General features: G+C 45.1%; 1 protein-coding gene across 4 annotated transcripts in view; it reads left to right on the top strand.

Moving 5' to 3' along the window:
- Positions 1-23,779, top strand: part of ftcdnl1 (formiminotransferase cyclodeaminase N-terminal like 1) — a 159,213-nt gene that overhangs the window by 57,965 nt on the left and 77,469 nt on the right. For all 4 annotated transcript variants that reach the window (XM_061926432.1, XM_061926433.1, XM_061926435.1 and 1 more), the window contains exons 3-4: positions 22,873-22,968; positions 23,154-23,309. In XM_061926432.1, coding sequence (XP_061782416.1) covers positions 22,873-22,968; positions 23,154-23,309 — 252 coding nt within the window. The remainder of the gene's footprint in view (positions 1-22,872; positions 22,969-23,153; positions 23,310-23,779) is intronic.

Here is a 23,779-nt window from a genome sequence, read left to right as displayed (position 1 = left end):
TGGGCGGAGCTTAACGGCTAAAATCTTGCCCACACAATTACTAATCACTCTGCCATTACTTCACTTTAGATTAACCAGATCTTCTTCCAAACTGACATTAGGCTTTAAGGTCAGGGTCCAGCCGTGCGTAGACTTTAATATCGACCCTACCATTGCCCCTTGTGGTGAAAAATTATAGCTGACAAGTTTCTTTATGCTCCGATCTTCCCGAAATGTTTAATGGTGGATCACAGTAATTGGTGGGCTGCGACTGCATTGCTGCAGTGATGCCAATATCGCCCCTTTGTGGTGGTAAATTTTAACAGCCATAACTTCCTTCAACATGCTCCGATTTTCCTGAAATTTTTGATGGTGGAATATAGTTTAGAGTACGACTTAACTGTGTGACAAGTGTGGCACAATTAATGCCCCCTGGTGGTGAAATACTTTAACAGTCATAACTTCCTTACACATGCTCCAAACTTCCTGACATGTTTTTTGGTGGTCGGAGTGTTGGTTGAGAAGTAACGGAATCAATATTGCATCACCTTTATTGCCCCCTTTTGGTGAAAAATTAAGACTTTTTTTTTGGTGGATCTGGTGTTGGTCGGGATGCATGTGCATAACTACTACGTCGCGTTTATTGCCCCCCTGGTGGTAAAATACTATAACAGTTACAACTTCCTTACGCATGCTGTGATCTTCTGAAATTTTTAATGGTGGGTCAGGGTGTTGGGTGGAACCCAACGGCATTACTGCTGCGGCCCTTTGTCGCCTCCATGTGGTCGAAAATGATAACAGTCAAAACTTCTTCCCACACGCTCATGTTCAGTGCTAGACTGCTTCAGCCCAAGTGTAGGACTAATAGACTAAAAAACTCTTTTGTCCCACACGCCATCAGACTGGACAACTCCTCTCTGGGGGTAGGGAGGTACTAGGATGATAGGGGATGCAATACAATAAAAACAGTTTTTTAAAGTGCAATACATTTTCATATCATGGTCACTACTGCCTAATTTCTCTTGTTATATTCCCTATTTTCACTGTTATATTTTTATTCTTATTGTTGCTTTTTCTTTTTTATTGTTATTGTTATATTTTATATTCTATTTCCAATCATACCCCCATTATTTACTTTTTACTTTTTAAATTTGTTCTCAATTCTGTACACTGCTGCTGGAATTAAAATTTTCCTGAGGGAATCTATCCATCTATCTATCTATCTATCTATCTATCTATCTATCTATCTGTCTATCTAATATTCTTGAAATTTTTCATGGTGGGTCAGGGTGTAGCGTGGGACCCAACAGCATAAACACTACAGCGCATTTTTTGCCCACTTGTGGTGGAAAGTTATAACTGTCATAACATCCTTACACATGCTCTGATCTTCCTGAAAGTTTTGGTGACGGGTCGGGGCGTCGGGTGGGACTTAAATAAATGATAAATGGGTTGTACTTGTATAGCGCTTTTCTACCTTCGAGGTACTCAAAGCGCTTTGACACTACTTCCACATTTACCCATTCACACACACATTCACACACTGATGGAGGGAGCTGCCATGCAAGGCGCTAACCAGCACCCATCAGGAGCAAGGGTGAAGTGTCTTGCTCAGGACACAACGGACATGACGAGGTTGGTACTAGGTGGGGATTGAACCAGGGACCCTCGGGTTGCGCACGGCCACTCTCCCACTGCGCCACGCCGTCCACTTAACCGCAAGTGTCGTGCGTACCGGCCAACACGTTGATCCCCGTGGTGCAAGGGGGGCGAGGCCCTGTTCAATGCTGGTCGCAGCAGGAAAAGTGCCTGCGAAGGCACTATTCAAACTGCAATGTTTATTATTATTATTATTATTAGGGCCCAAGCAGCGGAGAAAGCACCGCAGGTGTGATGCAAAGCACCGCAAGGGCCCTATTGTATATGCTCAGTTTATTTGGGCCCGAGCAGCGAAGCAAGCACCAAAGGTGCAATGCTGAGCAATGCAAGGGCCCTATTGAAATTGCTGTGTTATTATTTGGCGCATGCATGAAAAGTCCCCAAATTTTGCAGGCACGTCAGGTATGGCGAAATTTTTTATATTTTGGCTGTCCCAAAAATGAAATTTCAACATTGTGTCTAGCGCCCCCTTTAAAACTAGAAAAAATTAGCCCCTCCTACCAGTTTTACGTTTTGAAACAAAAAAAGCTGGAGATGTCCTTAATGACAGGACACATGTAAAAATCTCAAGAACCCATATCTAAAAATGAGCAAGAAGTCGGCCATCTTGGTTTCCGTCTACCATTTTTCGGCAACACTTTAACAAACTCCTCCGAAGAACTTTGACCAAATAAGTCGCGGTTAGAATTACAGACAATACACATAGGTGAGGATAAATTGCGAACACTTTTTGCTTACGGCAAAAGATGTGGGTGTGGCACGCTGCCACACTTGGCTCTCATGTTTTTTTGCCATTTTTCGGTGGAAAAAAAGGGTTTGTCCTTTAACAAACTCCTCCTATGGACTTTCGCCAAATGAGTAGTGGTTATGTTTTCAGTTACTACACATAGCGGTGATGATAAATTGTGGGCAGATTTTGCCTACACCATAAAATGTGGGCGTGGCCTGCCTCCAAACTTGGCTCCGATGGCTTTAAGGTCATTTTACATGAAACTCAGCTCCACAAACTCAGATCTTGATCCCAATTGGTAGAAATGATGCTGATGACACCCTGAAGTGCCCGATGTGTAAGGACCTGTTTATATGTATTCGTAGTGGGTGGGGCCTGGTGGCAAACACTGCCCCACGCCATTATCAATTTAACTGTCATTTCTGCACTCTAGGTGATCAGATACCGATACTAAACTGGTGATGATAAATTGTTGTCGTTTACTTTTGCTCATGACAGGATGTGGGTGTGACATAGTGCCAAACTCGCCACATATCACGAAACGTAATAACTCGGCTCCACAAGTTCAGGTCTTTGTCATAATTTGTAAAAATGATGATGATGACATCCTGCAGTGCTCGATGGGTCAGTGCTTATTCATAGCCATTCAAAGTGGGCAAAATCTGACCCACATCATCACTAGTCAATTTGTCATCACTTCATTTTAGATGATCAGATCTTCTTCCAAACTGAAATTAGGCTTTAAGGTCAGGGTCCAGCCATGCCTAGACTTTATTATCGAGCCTACCATCGCACCCTTGTGGTGAAAAATTCTAACTGTGTGACAAGTGTGGCACAATTATTTCCCCCTGTCGGTGAAATACTATAACAGTCATAACTTATTTACACATGCTCCAAACTTCCTGAAATTTTTTGGGGGTGGGTCAGGGTGTTGGTTAAGACATAACAACCTCAATATTGCAACACCTTTATCGTCCCCTTTTGTTGAAAAATTAGAACAGTCATAACTTCCTTCCACAACCTCCAATCTTCCTGATTTTTGTTTTTGGTGGGTTGAGTGTTAGTCGGGACGCATCTGCATAACTACTACGGCACGTTTATTGACCCCTGGTGGTAAAATACTATAACACTTATGACTTCCTTACACATGCTCTGACCTTCCGGAAATGTTTAATGGTGGTTCGGATTTTACAACTGCATTTCAACTGCAACATTTTTATCGCCCCCATGTGGTGAAAAATTATAACTCTCATAACTTCTGTCTACATGCTCCTATCATCCGTAATTGTTTTATGGTGGGTCCAGATGTCAGGACCCACCAGCATGACTTTTGCACTGCCTTTATTGCTCCCTTGTGGTAAAAAATTATAACTCTCATAACTTCCGTCCACATGCTCCAATCTTCCTGAAATGTTTTATGTTGAGTTGGGTTGTTGTGTGGGACACATCTGCATAACTACTACGGCGCGATTATTTCCCCCTAGTGTTGAAAAACTATAACGCTCATAACTTTCATCCACATGCTCCAATCTACCCAATTTGTTTATGGTGGGGCGGGGTGTTGTGTGGGATGCAACTGCATAACTACTACAGCGCCTTTATCGTGCCCTAGTGGTGAAAACGTTTACAACTCTCATAACTTCCATCCACATGCTCCAATCTTTCCAGAATATTTTATGGTATGTCGGGGTGTTGGGTTGGGCCTAACGACATGAAAAGCCTGCAGCTGTGTAAAAGATGACCACTATCTTTCCATCTGTGGGCTTCTAATTGTTTTACAGCTTTCTTTATTCCTTCTCAAACATATTTAGTAGTCTTATGAAACTTACAAAGCACCCACTCTCTGTCTCACCGCCTCTCTCTCAGCTAGCTAGCTTCTCAGGTAATGAAGCTTAGCTAGTCGCCGTCCAAAGCAACTACGCGCCGAAGGCGTCTGCTACTCTTTGCCTGTAGCTCCAAAGACAGCAAGAACTTGACTTGGTAAAAGAAACAACATGATTATGGCTCCCTGCTCTTCGTGCACCGTTCTCATGGATAGGTTGGCCCTACTAGAGGACCGTGTCCGCCAGTTAGAGCAGCGTAATTTCGTAACTTCAGACGCCGCAGACACGTTTGCTGTGGTGAGCTGAATTGTAGCAGCCCGAAGCGGCCTACACGCTACGGTGAACTGGTTAAGACGCGTAATAGATGTAGCCCTTTAGCTAGTCCTACACTCCAGTCTACCGGACACCACACCTTCATTCATAGGGGGCTCCATCACTCTGTACATACAGTTTAGCAAACCAGCCATATTTAAGTGTATTTCCGGGGCCGGAGGATTGACATTGAAGCTAGTCTTAGGGAGCCGACTGGCAACAGGCTAGTAAACCCATACGACAGGCTAATCACATCACTAGTTACGCGAACATAGTTGTACACGTTGGCTCCAATGACACTAGAATGAGAAAGTCAGACATTACAAAGAGGAACAGAGCTCGGACTTGTAATCTCGGATATTGAGTACTTGTCTCTGGCCCCCTGCCTGCGAGAGACAATAATGAGAGGTTAGTTAGATTAGTCTCGCTTAACAAGTGCCTGGCTAGTTTTTGTAGAGAACAGCGACTAACGTTTATTGATAATTGGCCCTCTTTCTGGGGCAAAAAGGGCTTGCTGAGGAGGGATGGCGTTCACCCTTACCGGGAAGGCGCCATAAATCTTTCCAAACATATAGATTACCATTTGAGTCAAGCTTGACTAACTACACTAGCGCAAACTCCTACAAACACCTACTCAGTGGCCGAGTGGTTAGAGTGTCCGCCCTGAGATCGGTAGGTTGTGAGTTCAAAACCCCAGCCGAGTCATACCAAAGACTAAAAATGGGACCCATTATCTCCCTGCTTGGCACTAAGCATCAAGGGTTGGAATTGGGGGTTAAATCACCAAAAATGATTCCCGGGCGCGGCACCGCTGCTGCCCACTGCTCCTCTCACCTCCCAGGGAATGAACAAGGGGATGGGTCAAATGCTGAGGACAAATTTCACCACACCTAGTGTGTGTGTTACAATCATTGGTACTTTAACTTTAAATTTAAACTCGGACACAGGCAATTACAGTGTCTGTTAGTACGGGTGAGGAGTCAGTTAAGATAAAACTAACCAGCGCCAGGCTGGAAAATTCCTGCACACATAGCATTTATCTTAGAATAATACATAACTCACATAATGTTTTTTCTTTAGTGACTCTGCCAGAGGTGAACATGCATTCTACTGAGGTGGCAAATTATGATGCGTTCAATCTATCGCCGCACCAAGCAAATAATCTCAAGAACCCCATCATATCAATTCCAAGATGTGATCGAAAAAATTCAAGGTGAACTACACAAAATAAACGTAACGTTATTAATATCAGTACGACAGATACAAATAACTAAAAAAAAGGCCTCAAAACAGCCCACTACTGAGAATATGGGCTTTATAGACATCAGATCATTGTCTCCCAAAACGCTATTAGTTAATGTGGTCATTAGAGACAACAATCTTAACGTCATTGGTGTCAGCGAAACTTTGCTAAAACCAGATACATTTTTCCCGCTTAACGAGGCATCTCCTCCTAACTACTAATGCACATATTTCCCGTCCCCTTAAAAGGGGTGGAGGGGTCACACTAATATACAATGAAAACCTTAACCTTAGCTCTAACCTAAGTAATAAATATAAATCATTTGAGGTGCTTACTGTGAGGTCTGTCACACCGCTACCTCTCTATCTATCGCCCCCTGGGCCCTATTGGGAACTTTATCAGTGAATGTTCAGAGTTTGTCGCTGATCTAGAGACGCATAATGGGGTTTTTAATATCATTATGAATACCCCGTCAGACCTTCCGTGCGTGGCGCTCCAGACTATAATTGATAGCTGTGGTCTTACTAAACTTTTGATCACCAAAAACAGCACTGCCGAAACCTGATGTTGTGGTGTCGTAAACAAGACGCACATGATTGTCTGGCGCATAGGCAGCATGTCTGCGATATGGACGGAAATCATACTTTTACATAAAGAAAACACACACTAACTTCTCTGTGGTGTAATGACTAACAGGTGTAATGACTAACAGTAATACACTTACAGCTGTTGTGTACGTGAGGAGTGGAAGGAGATGACACTACGAAGAAATTCAGGTTGCCAGGTTTATTGTAACCTTTGATGATTGTGTGGGAGGTGTATGCTACTCTAAGTGTTGGTTGCAGGACTAAGTGTGAAATTAACCATGTAAATAATACAAGAGGATGTTGTACGTGCGTGATGGATGAATTTTTCGTCAATCCAAGAAGGCGAGGCACAAAGGAAGTCCGGGGACAGGCAGGTGGCCGAGGGCAGAAGAGAAGAGACAAGGTCCGAGTCCAGGCAAGGGTCGTAGATCGAGGGAGGCAGTCCAAAATCCTGGTGGAGGTCGAAGTACAGAGCTCGAGCACACGGAACAAGGCGGGTACTGCGAGGGAGACAAGGTACATGAGTCAAAAAGGACAAAAGGACACGGAGAACAAGGGCGAGGACAACAAGGGGGAAGCCAGAGACGTAATGCTTACTACTGAGAGTTAACGACGTTCCGGCGTAGGTTCCAAGGAGTGACTGGTCTTTATACTGTCCTCCTGATTGCTGCCAGGTGCGCTGATAGCTGACAACCTGCAGCTGTGGCGAAGCGTGAGGTGCTCGACGCGTGCGGGGGCGTGCCCTGGCATGCTGCCAGACATAGTGTGGGATCTTGCTACGGGAGGACTTTGGGTTCGAAGCCGCGCCGTGACAACAGCAGAATAATTATAAAATACTCTATTATTTCATGCCTATTTATTTATTTTAATAATCTCAGATCAGCTTCTCAGACATTGTAAACTAACTAATTAGCCAAGTTTATGCAACATGTTTTTTTTTAATACAACTGACATTAAGATCTGTAAATGTTGTTGGCCTACAATCACAGTCTGTGTTTGTGTGAGGACCCTTAAAGCAAGGAAGATATGTGAATGCAATCTTGTCACAATAAAGTAATAACTAGTTTATAAGCAATTTTATTTTAAAAGCAGGTGCAGGTCCCCATAGGAGATACAAAATGAGTAAATGTAAATGTCATTTACATTTTTCTTATCCAAATTCAGTTTGAGGCTTGCATTCCTTAATGGCTTTCTTTCTTTTAAGACAATTGTTTGTAGACAATGTTTTTCTCTGTTTGCTTAATTCTGACAGCTGAACACACAGCAAAGTGAACCATTTAGCTTTTGTAGAACTGCTAACAATCCCTTATAGGTATAGTGTTGTGATTTTCCTCCACCATGTTGTGACATGTCAAACTTAATATGAAGCACACTGCACCTTCTGCAAGAAAGCTTTAGAACATTGGACATGCCATCCATCCATCCATCCATCTTCTTCCGCTTATCCGAGGTCGGGTCGCGGGGGCAGCAGCCTAAGCAGGGAAGCCCAGACTTCCCTCTCCCCAGCCACTTCGTCCAGCTCTTCCTGCGGGACCCCGAGGCGTTCCCAGGCCAGCCAGGAGACATAGTCTTCCCAACGTGTCCTGGGTCTTCCCCGCGGCCTCCTACCGGTCGGACGTGCCCTAAACACCTCCCTAGGGAGGCGTTCGGGTGGCATCCTGACCAGATGCCCGAACCACCTCATCTGGCTCCTCTCGATGTGGAGGAGCAGCGGCTTTACTTTGAGCTCCTCCCGGATGGCAGAGCTTCTCACCCTATCTCTAAGGGAGAGCCCCGCCACCCGGCGGAAGAAACTCATTTCGGCCGCTTATACCCGTGATCTTGTCCTTTCGGTCATAACCCAAAGCTCATGACCATAGGTGAGGATGGGAACGTAGATCGACCGGTAAATTGAGAGCTTTGCCTTCCGGCTCAGCTCCTTCTTCACCACAACGGATCGATACAGCGTCCGCATTACTGAAGACGCCGCACCGATCCGCCTGTCGATCTCACGATCCACTCTTCCCTCACTCGTGAAAAAGACTCCGAGGTACTTGAACTCCTCCACTTGGGGCAAGATCTCCTCCCCAACCCGGAGATGGCACTCCACCCTTTTCCGGGCGAGAAACATGGACTCGGAGGTGCTGATTCTCATCCCAGTCGCTTCACACTCAGCTGCGAACCGATCCAGTGAGAGCTGAAGATCCTGGCCAGATGAAGCCATCAGGACCACATCATCTGCAAAAAGCAGAGACCTAATCCTGCAGCCACCAAACCGGATCCCCTCAACGCCTTGACTGCGCCTAGAGATTCTGTCCATAAAAGTTATGAACAGAATCGGTGACAAAGGGCAGCCTTGGCGGAGTCCAACCCTCACTGGAAACGTGTCCGACTTACTACCGGCAATGCGGACCAAGCTCTGGCACTGATCATACAGGGAGCGGACTGCCACAATCAGACAGTCCGATACCCCATACTCTCTGAGCACTCCCCACAGGGCTTCCCGAGGGACACGGTCGAATGCCTTCTCCAAGTCCACAAAACACATGTAGACTGGTTGGGCAAACTCCCATGCACCCTCAAGGACCCTGCCGAGAGTATAGAGCTGGTCCACAGTTCCACGACCAGGACGAAAACCACACTGTTCCTCCTGAATTCGAGGTTCGACTATCCGGCGTAGCCTCCTCTCCAGTACACCTGAATAGACCTCACCGGGAAGGCTGAGGAGTGTGATCCCACGATAGTTAGAACACACCCTCCGGTTCCCCTTCTTAAAGAGAGGAACCACCAACCCGGTCTGCCAATCCAGTGGTACCGCCCCCGATGTCCACGTGATGCTGCAGAGTCTTGTCAACCAAGACAGCCCCACAGCATCCAGAGCCTTAAGGAACTCCGAGCGGATCTCATCTACCCCTGGGGCCCTGCCACCGAGGAGCTTTTTAACTACCTCAGCGACCTCAGCCCCAGAAATAGGAGAGCCCACCACAGACTCCCCAGGCACTGCTTCCTCATAGGAAGACGTGTTGGTGGGATTGAGGAGGTCTTCAAAGTATTCCCTCCACCGATCCACAACATCCGCAGTCGAGGTCAGCAGAACACCATCCTCGCCATACACGGTGTTGATAGTGCACTGCTTCCCCTTCCTGAGGCGGCAGATGGTGGTCCAGAATTGCTTCGAAGCCGTCCGGAAGTCGTTTTCCATGGCCTCACCGAACTCCTCCCATGTCCGAGTTTTTGCCTCTGCGACCGCTGAAGCCGCACACCGCTTGGCCTGTCGGTACCTGTCCGCTGCCTCAGGAGTCCTATGAGCCAAAAGAACCCGATAGGACTCCTTCTTCAGCTTGACGGCATCCCTCACCGCCGGTGTCCACCAACGGGTTCTAGGATTACCGCCACGACAAGCACCAACTACCTTGCGGCCACAGCTCCAATCAGCCGCCTCGACAATAGAGGCGCGGAACATGGTCCATTCGGATTTAATGTCCAGCACCTCCCTGACATGTTCAAAGTTCTTCCGGAGGTGCGAATTGAAACTTTCTCTGACAGGAGACTCTGCCAGACGTTCCCAGCAAACCCTCACAATGCGTTTGGGCCTGCCAGGTCTGTCCGGCATCCTCCCCCACCATCGCAGCCAACTCACCACCAGGTGGTGATCGGTAGAAAGCTCCGCCCTCTCTTCACCTGAGTGTCCAAAACATGAGGCCGCAAATCCGATGACACAACTACAAAGTCGATCATGGAACTGCGGCCTAGGGTGTGCTGGTGCCAAGTGCACATATGGACACTCTTATGTTTGAACATGGTGTTCGTTATGGACAATCTGTGACGGGCACAAAAGTCCAATAACAAAACACCGCTCGGGTTCAGATCCGGGCAGCCATTCTTCCCAATCACGCCTCTCCAGGTTTCACTGTCGCTGCCAACTTGAGCATTGAAGTCCCCCAGTAGAATGAGGAAATCACCCGGGGGAGCACTCTCAAGTACTCCCTCGAGCTAATCCAAAAAGGGTGGGTACTCTGAGCTACGTTTTGGCACGTAAGCGCAAACCACAGTCAGGACCCGTTCCCCCACCCGAAGGCGGAGGGAAGCTACCCGCTCGTCCACCGGGTTGAACTCCAACGTGCAGGGTCTGAGCCGGGGGGAAACAAGAATTGCCACCCCAGCCCGTCGCCTCTCACTGCCGGCAACGCCAGAGTGGAAGAGAGTCCAGCCCCTCTTGAGAGAACTGGTTCCAGAGCCCTTGCTGTGTGTCGAAGTGAGTCCGACTATATCTAGCCGGAACTTCCCCCCCAGCGAGGTGACGTTCCACGTCCCAAGAGCTAGCTTCTGTAGCCGAGGATCGGACCACCAAGTGCCCTGCCCTCGGCTGCCGCCCAGCTCACATCGCACCCGACCTCTATGACCCCTGCTATGGGTGGTGAGCCCATTGGAGGGGGGACCCACGTTGCCTCTTCGGGCTGTGCCCGGCCGGGCCCCATGGGGACAGGCCCGGCCACCAGGCGCTCGCCATCGTGCCCCACCTCCGGGCCTGGCTCCAGAGGGGGGCCCCGGTGACCCGCGTCCGGGCAAGGGAAATCTGGGTTCCTTGTTCGTTTTCTTCATAGAGGTCTTCGAGCTGCTCTTTGTCTGATCCCTCACCTAGGACCAGTTTGTCTTGGGAGACCCTACCAAGGGGCATAAAGCCCCCGGACAACATAGCTCCTAGGATCATTGGGACACGCAAACTCCTCTACCACGTTAAGGTGGCAGCTCAGAGAGAAGCATTGGACATTGCAGCCATTGGAATTCAATGGAAAATCAGAAAAATGGCTTAATTTATTTCAGAGTTCCCAAGGAATATTAGGTCAAAGTAAAGGTTCATTTATTTAGAAAGCGCCATTTTAAAACAGCCACTACTGCCTCAAAGTGCTGTACAGATTACAAACAGAAAGGTAAAAGATAAAATAAAAATAATGGTAAAAGTATTAAAACAAATCACAATAAGTAAAGAACATTCTATATATAAAACACAGCTAAACAAATAAATCAACTAAAATGGAAAAAATGAAATAAGCACTACACATAAACAACAAAAAAGTACTAAAAATATAATGAACTGAGGAATATGCATATAAATAGTAGAAAAGCATAACTATAACACACGTCCAACTCAGCATGTGTTAAATGCCAGCGCAAATAAGTGTGTTTATAAATAATATTTACAAGACTTGAGGGATGAAGCAGCTCTGAGATTCAGAAGGAGAGTGTTCCAGATTTTAGGACCGATTAATGCAAAAGTTCTATCTCGTCCTGTCTTTAGTCTGGACCATGGGCACTCTAAAACGCACTGGTCAGATGACCTTAGAGCTCTGACCGGGGTATTCAAAATAAGTAAGTAAGATAAATATGGTGGAGCCAGCTCATGGAGAGATTTACAATAATTAAATCAAATAACATCTTAAACTGAATTCTAAAAACAGCAAGCAGCCAGTGGAGAGAAACCAGTACAGGAGTGATGTGCTCATGTTTTCTCATTCCTGTGAGCAGGCAGGCAGCTGTGTTTTGGACCAGTTGTAAACAGCGAGTGGTGGATTGATTAATGCCAGAGCATAGAGAGTTACAGTATTCTAAGTGGGACATTACGTGAATGCACAACTGTTTTTAACTGGTTTATGGGCAGGTATGAGTTGATCTTCTGAAATAGTCTGAGCTGGAAAAAAGCTTTTTTACCACAAAACTTATTTGCCTGTCAAGAGTTATTGATACAATTAGACGTTTTGCAGAAGAACAACAATAGGAGCATATTGGACAAAGGTCACTGTTCAGGCCAGACAAGAAATCTCAATTGTTTGTTAAAAAAATAATGGCCATCCAGTCTTTTACCTCTTGTAGACACTGAAGTAGGGCTTCAGTTGAGTACATGTTTATATTAAATGTAAATACATCTGCACATTATCTGCAAAGAAATGAGAGGGGGTTTTATGTTTTTAAAAAATTGATCCCATGTAGAGGGAGAATAAAACGGTACCCAAAATGTATCCTTGAGTCACCCTGACAGCGAAAGACCTGTCTCTCAGATAGGATATGAACCACTTTAGGACAGTGCCTTTAAGACCTGCACAAGACTCAAGACGAGATGGTAAAAGGTTGTGTCGAATGCCACTGTCAAATTTAAAAGCACCAGCACAGCTTAGCTACCGGCGCCAACTATTAAACGGAAGTCATCCAATTTTCAAGAGCTGTTTCTGTGCTGTGATGAGATTTAAAACCTGATCGGAATGATTCACACATCTCATTTGAAATAAGGTTAGATTGCAGTTGATTATAGACCACCTTTTCTAATATTTTTGATAAAAATGGTATCTTAGAAATTGGCCTATAGTTTGACAAAACAAATAGAGCCAATATGTGGGGTTTTTTTTGTTTTTTTTTAAATGCACCTGTACTTCAGCTACCAGTAGTTTCAAGCAACTAGGTAGACTACCCAAAATAAGTAATTGTTCATGTTTAATACATAGGGCCCAACAGAGTCAATTACATATTTAAAAATTCAGCTTGGTAGGCTATCAAGTGGGCATTCAGAGGGTCGTAGACTTTGGACAGCCTTTGATTGTTCAGACAGTGATACAATATTAAAATCACTAAACACAGCCATGCACAGACGTGCTCGGCGCAGGTGGGCCGACACCGACGGGACCAAGACCTCTGACTCGAGGAAAAGGAATGCAGGTGGCTGGTACTGTAGGCTGCATGGAAGGACAACAATCTTGTGGCCGAGCTAATGAGATAATTGTGGGCCTATTTAATCCAGGGAAGTTCAGCTGACCAAGTTGAGGGCTGCTGATGGCAGACACATTGGATGGCCGCCTCAAGGTCCTGATTGGTGCGTTCCGTCTGCCCGTTACTCTCAAGGTGGTAGCCGGAGGACAGACATGGTAACGCACCGAAGGACCTGCAGAACGCCTCCAAACTGATGACGAAAACTGAGGGTCCCTATCGGAGACCACCTCCGTGGGGATTCCATGAAGCCGGAATACCTGCTCTACCAGCAGCTGGGCTGTCTCCAAAGCCGATGGTATCTTGGGGAGTGCCACAAAATTAGCCATCTTGGAGAACCGGTCCACTATAGTGAGGATAGTGGTGTTACCATTGGAGAGAGGCAGTCCAATGTCCAAGACGATGTGAGACCATGGTCGAGCCGGAATGGGTAGAGGAAGGAGAAGTCCAGATGGAGCTAAATGGGACGCTTTGTTCCGGGTGCAGACTGGGCAAGCTGCCACAAATTCTTTAACATCTGCTTGTAGAGTAGGCCACCAAAATCGCTGAGCCAGAAGGAATGATGTGTGACTCACTCCGAGGTGACAGGCAACCTTAGAACTATATCCCCAACATAAAACATCAAAACGCAACCTTGGCATGACAAATATGCGTCCGGATGGACACCCCTCTGGAGGCGCAGCATATTTGAGGGCTTCCTTGACCTGCTTCTCAATGTCCCATTGCAGGCCACCGAGGATGCGGGACTGGAGTATAATTGGTTCCGGTAGTGTCTCATCAGTGGGGCCAGAAAAGATGTTGGACAGTGCATCCGGCTTGGTGTTCTGAGAGCTGGGGCGGAAGGTGATGGTGAAGTTGAAATGTGTAAGGAATAATGCCCACTAGGCTTGACGTGGGTTAAGTCTTTGAGCAGCGCAGAAATAAGTCAGGTTCTTGTGGTCCGTGTGAACGATGAACGGTAGGTAGATCAGCCCCCACCAGACAGTACCTCCACTCCAAGAAGGGCCAAGATGACAGCCAGTAGTTTCTTGTTGCCAATTTCATAATTACGTTCTGCAGCAGTCAGGGGACGAGAGAAGAAGGCACAGGAGTGCAGCCTCCGGTCGAGGGCGGAATGCTGGGAGAGGACGTCCCCCATGCCTGAAAAGGAGGCATCCACCTCGACAACAAATTGAAGAGATGGGTTAGAGTGAATCAGCACTGGTGAAAATGCCGTACTTGAAAGTGGACTCCAGACAAAAGGTACCTTGGAGGATGTGAGCCTAGTCAATGGTTCCGCAACACGGCTAAAATTTTATATGACTCGCCGATAAAAATTTGCGAACCCCAGAAACCTCTGAAAGTGTTTCCTAGTTGTGGGAGCAGGCCAATTAACCACATCCTCAACCTAAGATGGCCCTTTTGTACTATGAACCCTAGGAAAGAAATCGACGTGCTGTGAAATTAGCATTTCTCGGCTTTTACAAACAGTTTATTTTCTATCAGTCGTTGGAGAACCAACCAAACCTGCTGCACATGTTCCTCTCAGTTGGAAGAAAAAATCTAAATGTCATCCAGATACACGAACAGAAATCGATCCAACATGTCCCGAAAGATTTCATTAATGAAATTCTGAAATACTTTGAGCATTTGTCAGTCCAAAGGGCATGAACAAATATTCGAAATGTCCTAATGGAGTGTTAAACGCTGTCTTCCATTCATCACCCTCGTGGATCCGGACAAGGTGATACGCATTCCGAACGTTGAGTTTTGTGAAAAACTTAGCAGAGTGGAGGGGCGTAAATGCGGAGAAGGTACTTATTCTTGACTGTAATTTCATTGAAGGTGCGAAAGTCAATACAGGGGCGCAGTGATTTGTCCTTTTCAATAAAGAGAACACCGGCAGCTACAGGTGCAGACGAGTGTCTAATAATACCAGCAGCTAAGGAGGAAGAAATATGTTCCTCTAACGCTTTCTGTTCATTCCTGGACACATTGTACAGACGGGATGAAGGTAATGGGGTAATCGACAAGAGGTTATTGCCACAACCATATGGTTGATGAGGGGGGAGTGACAATGCCTTATCCTTGCTAAACACCATCTTTAAATCATAGTATTCTACTAGTAGTGTAGCAAGGTCAATGATTTCAGCAGGTGGCGTACGGTTAACAGCGTGAGGACGAGCAGCGGTGCGAAGACAGTGTGTGTTACACGCAACACTCCAGTTAAGAATAGTAGAACGCGACCAATCAATGTTAGGGTTATGTTTTAGCAGCCAGTTTAACCCAAGTACGACAGGAGCAGTGCGAGAGGGTAATATAAAAAAAACTTAGTCGTGACTCGAAGTCCTCCTTCATCAACCGCTTGTCGATGATCAGGGCTCGCTTAATCAGGTCATCCAGAACAGTTTGGAGAGCCAGCGGAATAATCATCTTGCGGAAATTCTCTGCAAGTCCAAGATAAAAATCGTCCAGGAGGGCATAGTAGTTCCAATCACTCTCGGCCGCTTTTGTGCGAAAGTCGATAGCATAATCAGAGACTCTACGCTAGCCCTGACGCATCTTGAAAAGGAAACGTGCTGCTTCCCTGCCTGGAGGGTGTCGCTGAAAAATCTGGAGCAGCGCTTTGGAGAACGCCAGAAAAGACGAGCTGGTGACGGTATTGCGTCTCCAGTCTGCCGTAGCCCATGCTCTTGCTCGCCCCGAGAGATGAGAGATGCAAAAGTCGCAGCTTGCAGCTCAAAGTGGATCTCGCACTGGGTGAGGAACTAATGGATGTCATCAGTATCCCCCAAGAATCTCTCCGGTCGGTAGAGCTGGGAGTAGCTGACCGGCGCTGCTGAAGCCTGGACTGGCGCCTGGACAGAACTGGCGACGGAATCAGCACCATGTTTGGGCTGGGTACGAGCAAGCAGAGTGTTGAGGCGGGAGGTCAGGCTTTCTATCATGACATCCTGACGCTCGGCAAGACCTTGTAGACCCATGCCCATGTTCTTTAGCCGTTCCTCCTGCTCAGTCAGTCGTTGGGCTTGACTGCAAAGAGCCATCTTGATGGGGTGTTTCTGTGCGGGTTCCATCTTTCTGGTCGGTTCCAACTGTTACGATCTTGTATGGTGCGGAACCCAAGATGCAGAAAAAGATGCCAACGGTCTTTATTCCCAGGAGGAATTAACAAAATGCGATGGGGGTAAGGGAGGAACCACACAATGAAAAAACAGCATACAAAAATAACTTAACTGGTGGTTCCATCAAGACACAGCTGTGCTGGGCACACAGGAGGGAGACATCAGTGCCAACACGGGAAGGAACCTCGGAGGGTGAGACGCAGGAGAATGCCAGTGGCGACGACGTGTCCATGAACATGGGCACGAAGTTTGTGGAACCAACGCCTTCCAGCTGCCACTACTCAGCTTAAATACAAACCCCGTTTCCATATGAGTTGGGAAATTGTGTTAGATGTAAATATAAGCGGAATACAACGATTTGCAAATCCTTTTCAACCCATATTCAATTGAATGCACTACAAAGACAAGATATTTGATGTTCAAACTCATAAACTTTATTTATTTTTTGCAAATAATAATTAACTTAGAATTTCATGGCTGCAACACGTGCCAAAATAGTTGGGAAAGGGCATGTTCACCACTGTGTTACATTACCTTTTCTTTTAACAACACTCAATAAACGATTGGGAACTGAGGAAACTAATTCTTGAAGCTTTGAAAGTGGAATTATTTCCCATTCTTGTTATATGTAGAGTTTCAGTCGCTCAACAGTCCGGGTTGGGGAAGTGTGGGGAAAGGTATGACTATTTTCCCCCCCAGTAGCATGTTTTAAAAATAATTCCTAGTGTTCATTAATAATTATTTATTTATTTAAAAAAAAATTCTAGTGTGTGAATGTTGTCTATCTGTGTTTCGCCCGAATGCAACTGAGATAAGCTCCAGCACCCCCTGCGTTCCCAAAAAGGACAAGCGGTAGAAAAGGGATAGATGGATGGATTTGTTTTTTGTTTTTTTTCCTTTGATGCGCCTGAAAGAGTGGCAACACACCACCATATCTCCCTTGTCTTCCTTCATTTTACTTTATTTTTGGTATTATTCTCAACTTTTCTTGCTTTTTTTATCACTTATCTTTTCCATAAACCACTAATTATGGTTCTTGGGCGCGTTTGCGTGTTTTAGTTACTTTTCTTTTTCTTTTCGGGCCGTTTTGTGCTTGGATTTGATCAGTTGAGCAGTCGGTCCTCTGTTTACACACGCGAGGAGCTGTTTGCACTCTCCTTGCCAGCGTTATGGGTATCGCGGTTGAACATTCCCATGGAACTACGGAAAAAGCGCCGGGGATGACGTGTCGGCACAAAGATGAAGGAGCGGAGAAGGAAATTTAAGCCTGCAATTCCCTCTGTCCTAATGGGGAAGGTGCCGTCTTTGGCGAATACAATGGATGAATTGTTTGGGCTCGTCCGAGGAGTACGCCGTGTGCATTATCATGTGCTTGGCTACATGCTGACTTCCCGGACCACAGCTCGTCTCTACCTGGCTTCACAACCTCACAGGCGGATGAGACACACTCCTGATTCACCAAGATTGCCATCTTGGTGAACGAGAGGTTGTGTAATCCTGGACATATTACTGTAAAGGAGTTGTTTGTATGCCGGACATTGAACTTCCGGCTGTTGGAATTCAACCATAATATTTGCCAAGGGAGTTTACTTCTGTAATCTTCATCGGAATGTACATCCGTCCTTTTGCAGACGAGGCTGCTGCTTGCGACACCATTCATGCCGCTGTTGCTAGGCAAAAGACAAACACCCCGATGCTCTTGTCTCATTTCGGGTCACTTTAATCATGCTTCTTTGCACTCAATTTTACCCACTTTCCACCAATATGCGCACGGTACAACACGGGACAATAAAACTCAGGACCTACTGTATGCTAATTCAAAAGATGCATACAGTGCCACTGCCCTGCCCCCCCTGGGATGGTCTGACCACAATCTGGTGCTTTTAACACCTCAATATGTTCCTGCTGTGAGGAGGCAGCCTGTTTGAACAAAATCAGTGCGCAGGCGGAACCAGGAAGCATGTCTCCCCCAGCAGGACTGTTTTGAGACCACAGACTGGGACGTGGTCTGTAAGCCTCACGGGACAGACATTGACAGCATCACAGACTGCATCACAAACTACATCAATTTCTGTGAGGACTCCATCATCCCTACAAAATCTGTCCACTGTTACCCAAATAAGCCCTGGATCACCAGCCAGCTAAAGGTGCTGCTGAATAAAAATAAACTAGCCTTCAGATCTGGTGATCAAGATAAATTGAGGAGGATACAGTGGCAGCTTAAAGTTAAGCTGCGAGAAGGAAAAGATGCCTACAGAAGGACGCTAGAGGCCAAACTCCAGCAGAATAACATTCGGAAAACCAAACTGCTGGATGGAGGTGTAGATAGAGCCAACAAGCTGAATTAGTTTTTCAATAGATTTAGCAATGCACTCCTTACTGGCCCTCACCCCACTACTCCTGTCCTCACACATCCCCTGACCACCAATCCACAAACTCCTTCACTGTTGACTGCCACTGCTGTTTCTTAGCCCCCACTTCCACCCCCACTAAGAAAGCCAGCCCGGTGTGTCTGACACCTGGCAATGTGAGACTACAGCTGGAAAGAGTCAACCCAGCCAAGTCAGCAGACCCTGACCAAGTCATTCCCTGGGTCCTGAAGACTTGTGCTGCTCAGCTGACTGAGATCCTGCACTTCATCTTCAACCTGAGTCTGAAGTTAGAAAGGATACCAGCGCTATGGAAAATATCCTGCATAGTGCCGGTGCCCAAGAAGTCCATCCCATCAGGCTTGAATTACTTCAGACTGGTTGCCCTGACGTCTCATGTCATGAAGATCCTGAAAGATTTGTGTTGGCTCAGCTAGAACCCTGGACCCTCTACAGCAGTGGTCCCCAACCACCGGTTTTTATTTTCAATTTTTATTAAATCAACATAAAAAACACAAGATACACTTGCAATTAGTGCACCAACCCAAATAACCTCCCTCCCCCATTTACACTCATTCACACTCATTCGCACAAAAGGGTTATTTCTTTCTGTTATTAATTTTTCTGGTTCCTACATTATATATCAATATAGATCAATACAGTCTGCAGGTATACAGTCCGTAAGCACACATGATTGTATTTTATTATGACAAAAAAATAAATAAAAATAACCATACAAGCTCATACTCCAACAGGCTCCTTCAGCTTCGTTCCCACAGTGTTCGATTCGAGAACTCCTTCATTTTGCACTCCATCAAGCTGTATAATCACTCGCCATACAGCAATAGATGATATATGTCTATTACCTGACCGCTTCTATGTTAGCTACCTCTCTTTTTTTTATATGTATATTTTCTGCTGGATCTACTATCTAGTTTATGCTGCCCTTCTTTTGCTGAAGCTGTTACATATACTGTAATATTGTACATGGTAATTGGGATGTTTTATATATTGTCTATATTATATACAAATATAATATAATATATCAGTACATGTTATTAACTGTATATATAATATTTAAATATTACATATATGTTATATTTTATATTGCTACTATGGTACATTTTTAGTCTATACCTGCATTATCCTTTCCATCCTTTATAACTGAGCTACTATGTGGAAACATTTCCCTTTGTGGATCAGTACATTTGTCTAAGTCTAAGTCCATCTATAAGCAACTGTTGATCATGAACAACCCCAAACAGGAACATTGTAAAAACAGATCATTAGAATGAGAAACAATGAGCCAAAATGTGACGCGGAGATGTTTCGCCATGGCAGCGTGCCGACGGATGTAACAAGACTGATGTAACGAGTTTAGTTACATCCGTGATATTAGTTTACAATAAAGAGGTTTCTGGTGTCTTTAGTTAGGTTAAACATTTTGTTTGTGAAATGGTTTTAAATTTGATTCATTAGGTCCTAAAACATCTATAAAATGACTTGTTAAAACCTGCAGAGCTCCATTGTTAGTTAAAGGTGTCGTTTGCAACTTACTCAGTTACATTTTCACCATAGTCTGCGGGCACATACACAAAAACAGTCCAAGATAGTGGTACCGTATTTTCCGCACTATAAGGCGCACCGGATTATTAGCCGCACCTTCAATGAATGGCATATTTCATAACTTTGTCCACCAATAAGCCGCCCCGGACTATAAGCCGCGCCTACGCTGCGCTAAAGGGAATGTCAAAAAAACAGTCAGATAGGTCAGTCAAACTTTAATAATATATTAAAAACCAGCGTTCTAACAACTCTGTTCACTCCCAAAATGTACGCAAATGTGCAATCACAAACATAGTAAAATTCAAAATAGTGCAGAGCAATAGCAACATAATGTTGCTCGAACGTTAATGTCACAACACACAAAATAAACATAGCGCTCACTTTCTGAAGTTATTCTTCATTCGTAAATCCTTCGTCTTCGGTGTCCGAAGTGAAAAGTTGGGCAAATTTACGATCCACTGGCAGATGTTGGCGTCGTCTGGCGCTGCCTCCTCGTCTTAGTGAAGGTGTGTTCGCCTTCTGTCATCCATTGTTCCCACGCAGTTAGCAGTCTAGCTTCGAATGCCCTGTTGACACCAATATCTAGCGGCTGGAGGTCTTTTGTCAATCCACCCGGAATGACGGCGAGTATTGAATTAAGCGCGTAAGCGTGTCTCTCAATGTGCTGTTATGAGCTAGCAAATATAACAACTACACTACCCAGCATGCAACGATAGTTACGAGCATGCGCGGTAGCCCTGAGAAGCGTTGTTGTATGCTGGGAGTTAGAATGTGGTTATGAGCACGCTGTGAGTAAACGTTGAGAACTCAGTTAACACGCCTCGTCTGCATTATTTATAATTAGACAGACAACACACTTAATAGGAGCCATTTTGGGGTCTTTACATAAACACACAAATGGAAATGAAACGTCACATATCCCAGCATGCACCGCGCGCTTCTTCGTCATCCACTGTTCCCACGCAGTTAGCAGTCTAGCTTCGAATGCCCTGTTGACACCAATATCTAGCGGCTGGAGGTCTTTTGTCAATCCACCCGGAATGACGGCGAGTATTGAATTAAGCGCGTAAGCGTGTCTCTTAATGTGCTGTTATGAGCTAGCAAATATAACAACTACACTACCCAGCATGCAACGATAGTTACGAGCATGCGCGGTAGCCCTGAGAAGCGTTGTATGCTGGGAGTTAGAATGTGGTTATGAGCACGCTGTGAGTAAACGTTGAGAACTCAGTTAACACGCCTCGTCTGCATTATTTATAATTAGACAGACAACACACTTAATAGGAGCCATTTTGGGGTCTTTACATAAACACACAAATGGAAATGAAACGTCACATATCCCAGCATGCACCGCGCGCTTCTTCTACGGGGAAAAAAGATGGCGGCTGTTTACCGTAGTTGCGAGACCTAAACTTTATGAAAATGAATCTTAATATTTATCCATATATAAAGCGCACCGGGTTATAAGGCGCACTGTCAGCTTTTGAGAAAATTTGTGGTTTTTAGGTGCACCTTATAGTGCGGAAAATACGGTACTTGAAGAGCCAAATGTTTTCTCTGGTGGTACTTGGTGATAAAAGTTTAAGAACCATTGTGATAGAATATAAATTTAATGATTAAAAAGTAGCTATCCAACTAATTATCAGTAGCTGACTACACACAAAGCTAATGTGTGCTGCCAGCTATAGGCGCAGTTAGGGCATTATGTTCTAAAAGCCATAAGAGGGCTTGAAATAATGCTTAGGCATTCACGTAAAGGTCACAAACAACACCTATAATGTTATTGTTTTATTGTATTATTATAATTTATAATGTTATTATTATCAGTATTATAATAAAATTGTAAAAATATTGTAAAAAATACAACTTAAAAAGTGGTTGTGTAGTATTTATTTAAAAAGTATTATTATCAATGTTTGAAGTTACTGTTCACATCTAAAAAATTGTGGTGTATTTGCGATTAGTATAGTATTAATTAAAAAGTAATACTATCAGTATTTGATTATATCGTCGGCATCCTTCCGCCTCGGGAGACGATGGGGTAGATCCAAAAAAGGGGGTGGGTCTCACTGCGAAATGGCCCCTGGCACCGTTTCTTTCGCCAATCGGATGGGCTTAGAACCGGTATCTGCTGGAGTGACCTCTCCAGTGGACCTCTCCAGTGGATCTACACGGCTTGGGCATGGCACTATGAAGGGCAAGCTGTTGTCCAGGCAGCAAGCCCCCCGTCTCCGCATGGCTGGTGGATCCAAGGGAGCGACGAGTGTCGATACAACTTGGCACCAGCGACGCCACAGGAGTTGCCGGAATGACGCTACAACGTCAAACCGCCTTCAGGGCTCTGGCTCTTGATTTTCTGTCGGGGTTTACTCCCTGAGCCTTACCCTCGAGTGGGTTGACCGCAAGGCAGTGGTGGTTTTGAGATTGGAGATTTCCTTCTCCTAGATGGGCTGCCTTACCAGGTTTACAAGCCCCATCTGCCCGAATGCGGCAGGTAGCACGGGGGTACATCTTACCCGTGGCGGTATAAGCCCGACCTGACTCTAATGATGATATAGTTCATTATTAAAAGGTAGTATTTATGAAAAAGTATTTTCAGTGGTTGATAATGTTAGTGTTCATTAATAAAAAATATTATTTATGATAACATATTATCGGTGTTTGTTGTCAAAGTACATTATTAAAAGATACCATTTATTGAAAATGATTTTGTTGGTATTGTGAGTGTTTGAGTTGTGATAAATGTGTTTTTACTTGATTGACAGGTGTAAGAAGAGAGGAAACTACTGTACTGAACATCTTCCATGATTTGGACTACAGCCGTTCTGTCATCACCATCGTAGCCAGTATCCAGTCCATCAGTACGTATTCAATTATTGTAAAGTACTGAAGCACTAGCAATGAATGATTACATTTGGAACGAGTCCTTTATAGAAGATTGAAATAAATTTATAACAAATATAGTATGTGATTATATAAATAAATTGATAAACAAGCAAAGTTGTCAAAATGACACATAATATAAAGTACATGTGTTTAATTCCAGGGGAGGCGGTTCTATCTGCCTGTGAAAAAGCGTGTCAGCTGTTTGACATGAACACACACTCGGGTGTCCATCCGTGTTTGGGTGCTGTGGACCTCATACCTATCTACCCCCTGGGGGAGGACGTGGGTGTCCACCACTGTGCTAACGAGGCTCAGGGTGAGATTGCTTGTGTGGGTGTGCGTGTGCGTGCGTGTGTGTGTGTGTCTGGGCGCGTGCGGGAGTGTGCGTGCGGGAGTGTGCGTGCGCGCTTACTTATGTCAGACAGCTTCAGCCTCTCTGAGGAAGAATAATGTCACTTGTTTGTAAATGTTTTTCCCTTCATGATTTTTTCCAATTGTGAAAAAGACAAGTGAATCTAGACATGTTAAAATGCTGGGAAAGAGTAGAAATCAAAATTGGTTACATGTTTAGTCAAACATTATGACCATCATGAAGGATGAAGATGATGTATTTGGACATTAAGGCTACATTTATATTAGGTTACATTTAGAGATGTCCGATAATGGCTTTTTTACCGATATCCGATATTCCGATATTGTCCAACTCTTAATTACCGATACCGATATCAACCGATACCGATATATACGGTCGTGGAATTAACACATTATTGTGCCTAATTTTGTTGT

Source organism: Nerophis lumbriciformis, linkage group LG31 (assembly GCF_033978685.3).
Source record: "Nerophis lumbriciformis linkage group LG31, RoL_Nlum_v2.1, whole genome shotgun sequence".
NCBI classification, from domain to species: domain Eukaryota; kingdom Metazoa; phylum Chordata; class Actinopteri; order Syngnathiformes; family Syngnathidae; genus Nerophis; species Nerophis lumbriciformis.
Note: the sequence above shows the minus strand (reverse complement) of the source record. Positions and strands in the feature narration are given on the sequence as shown.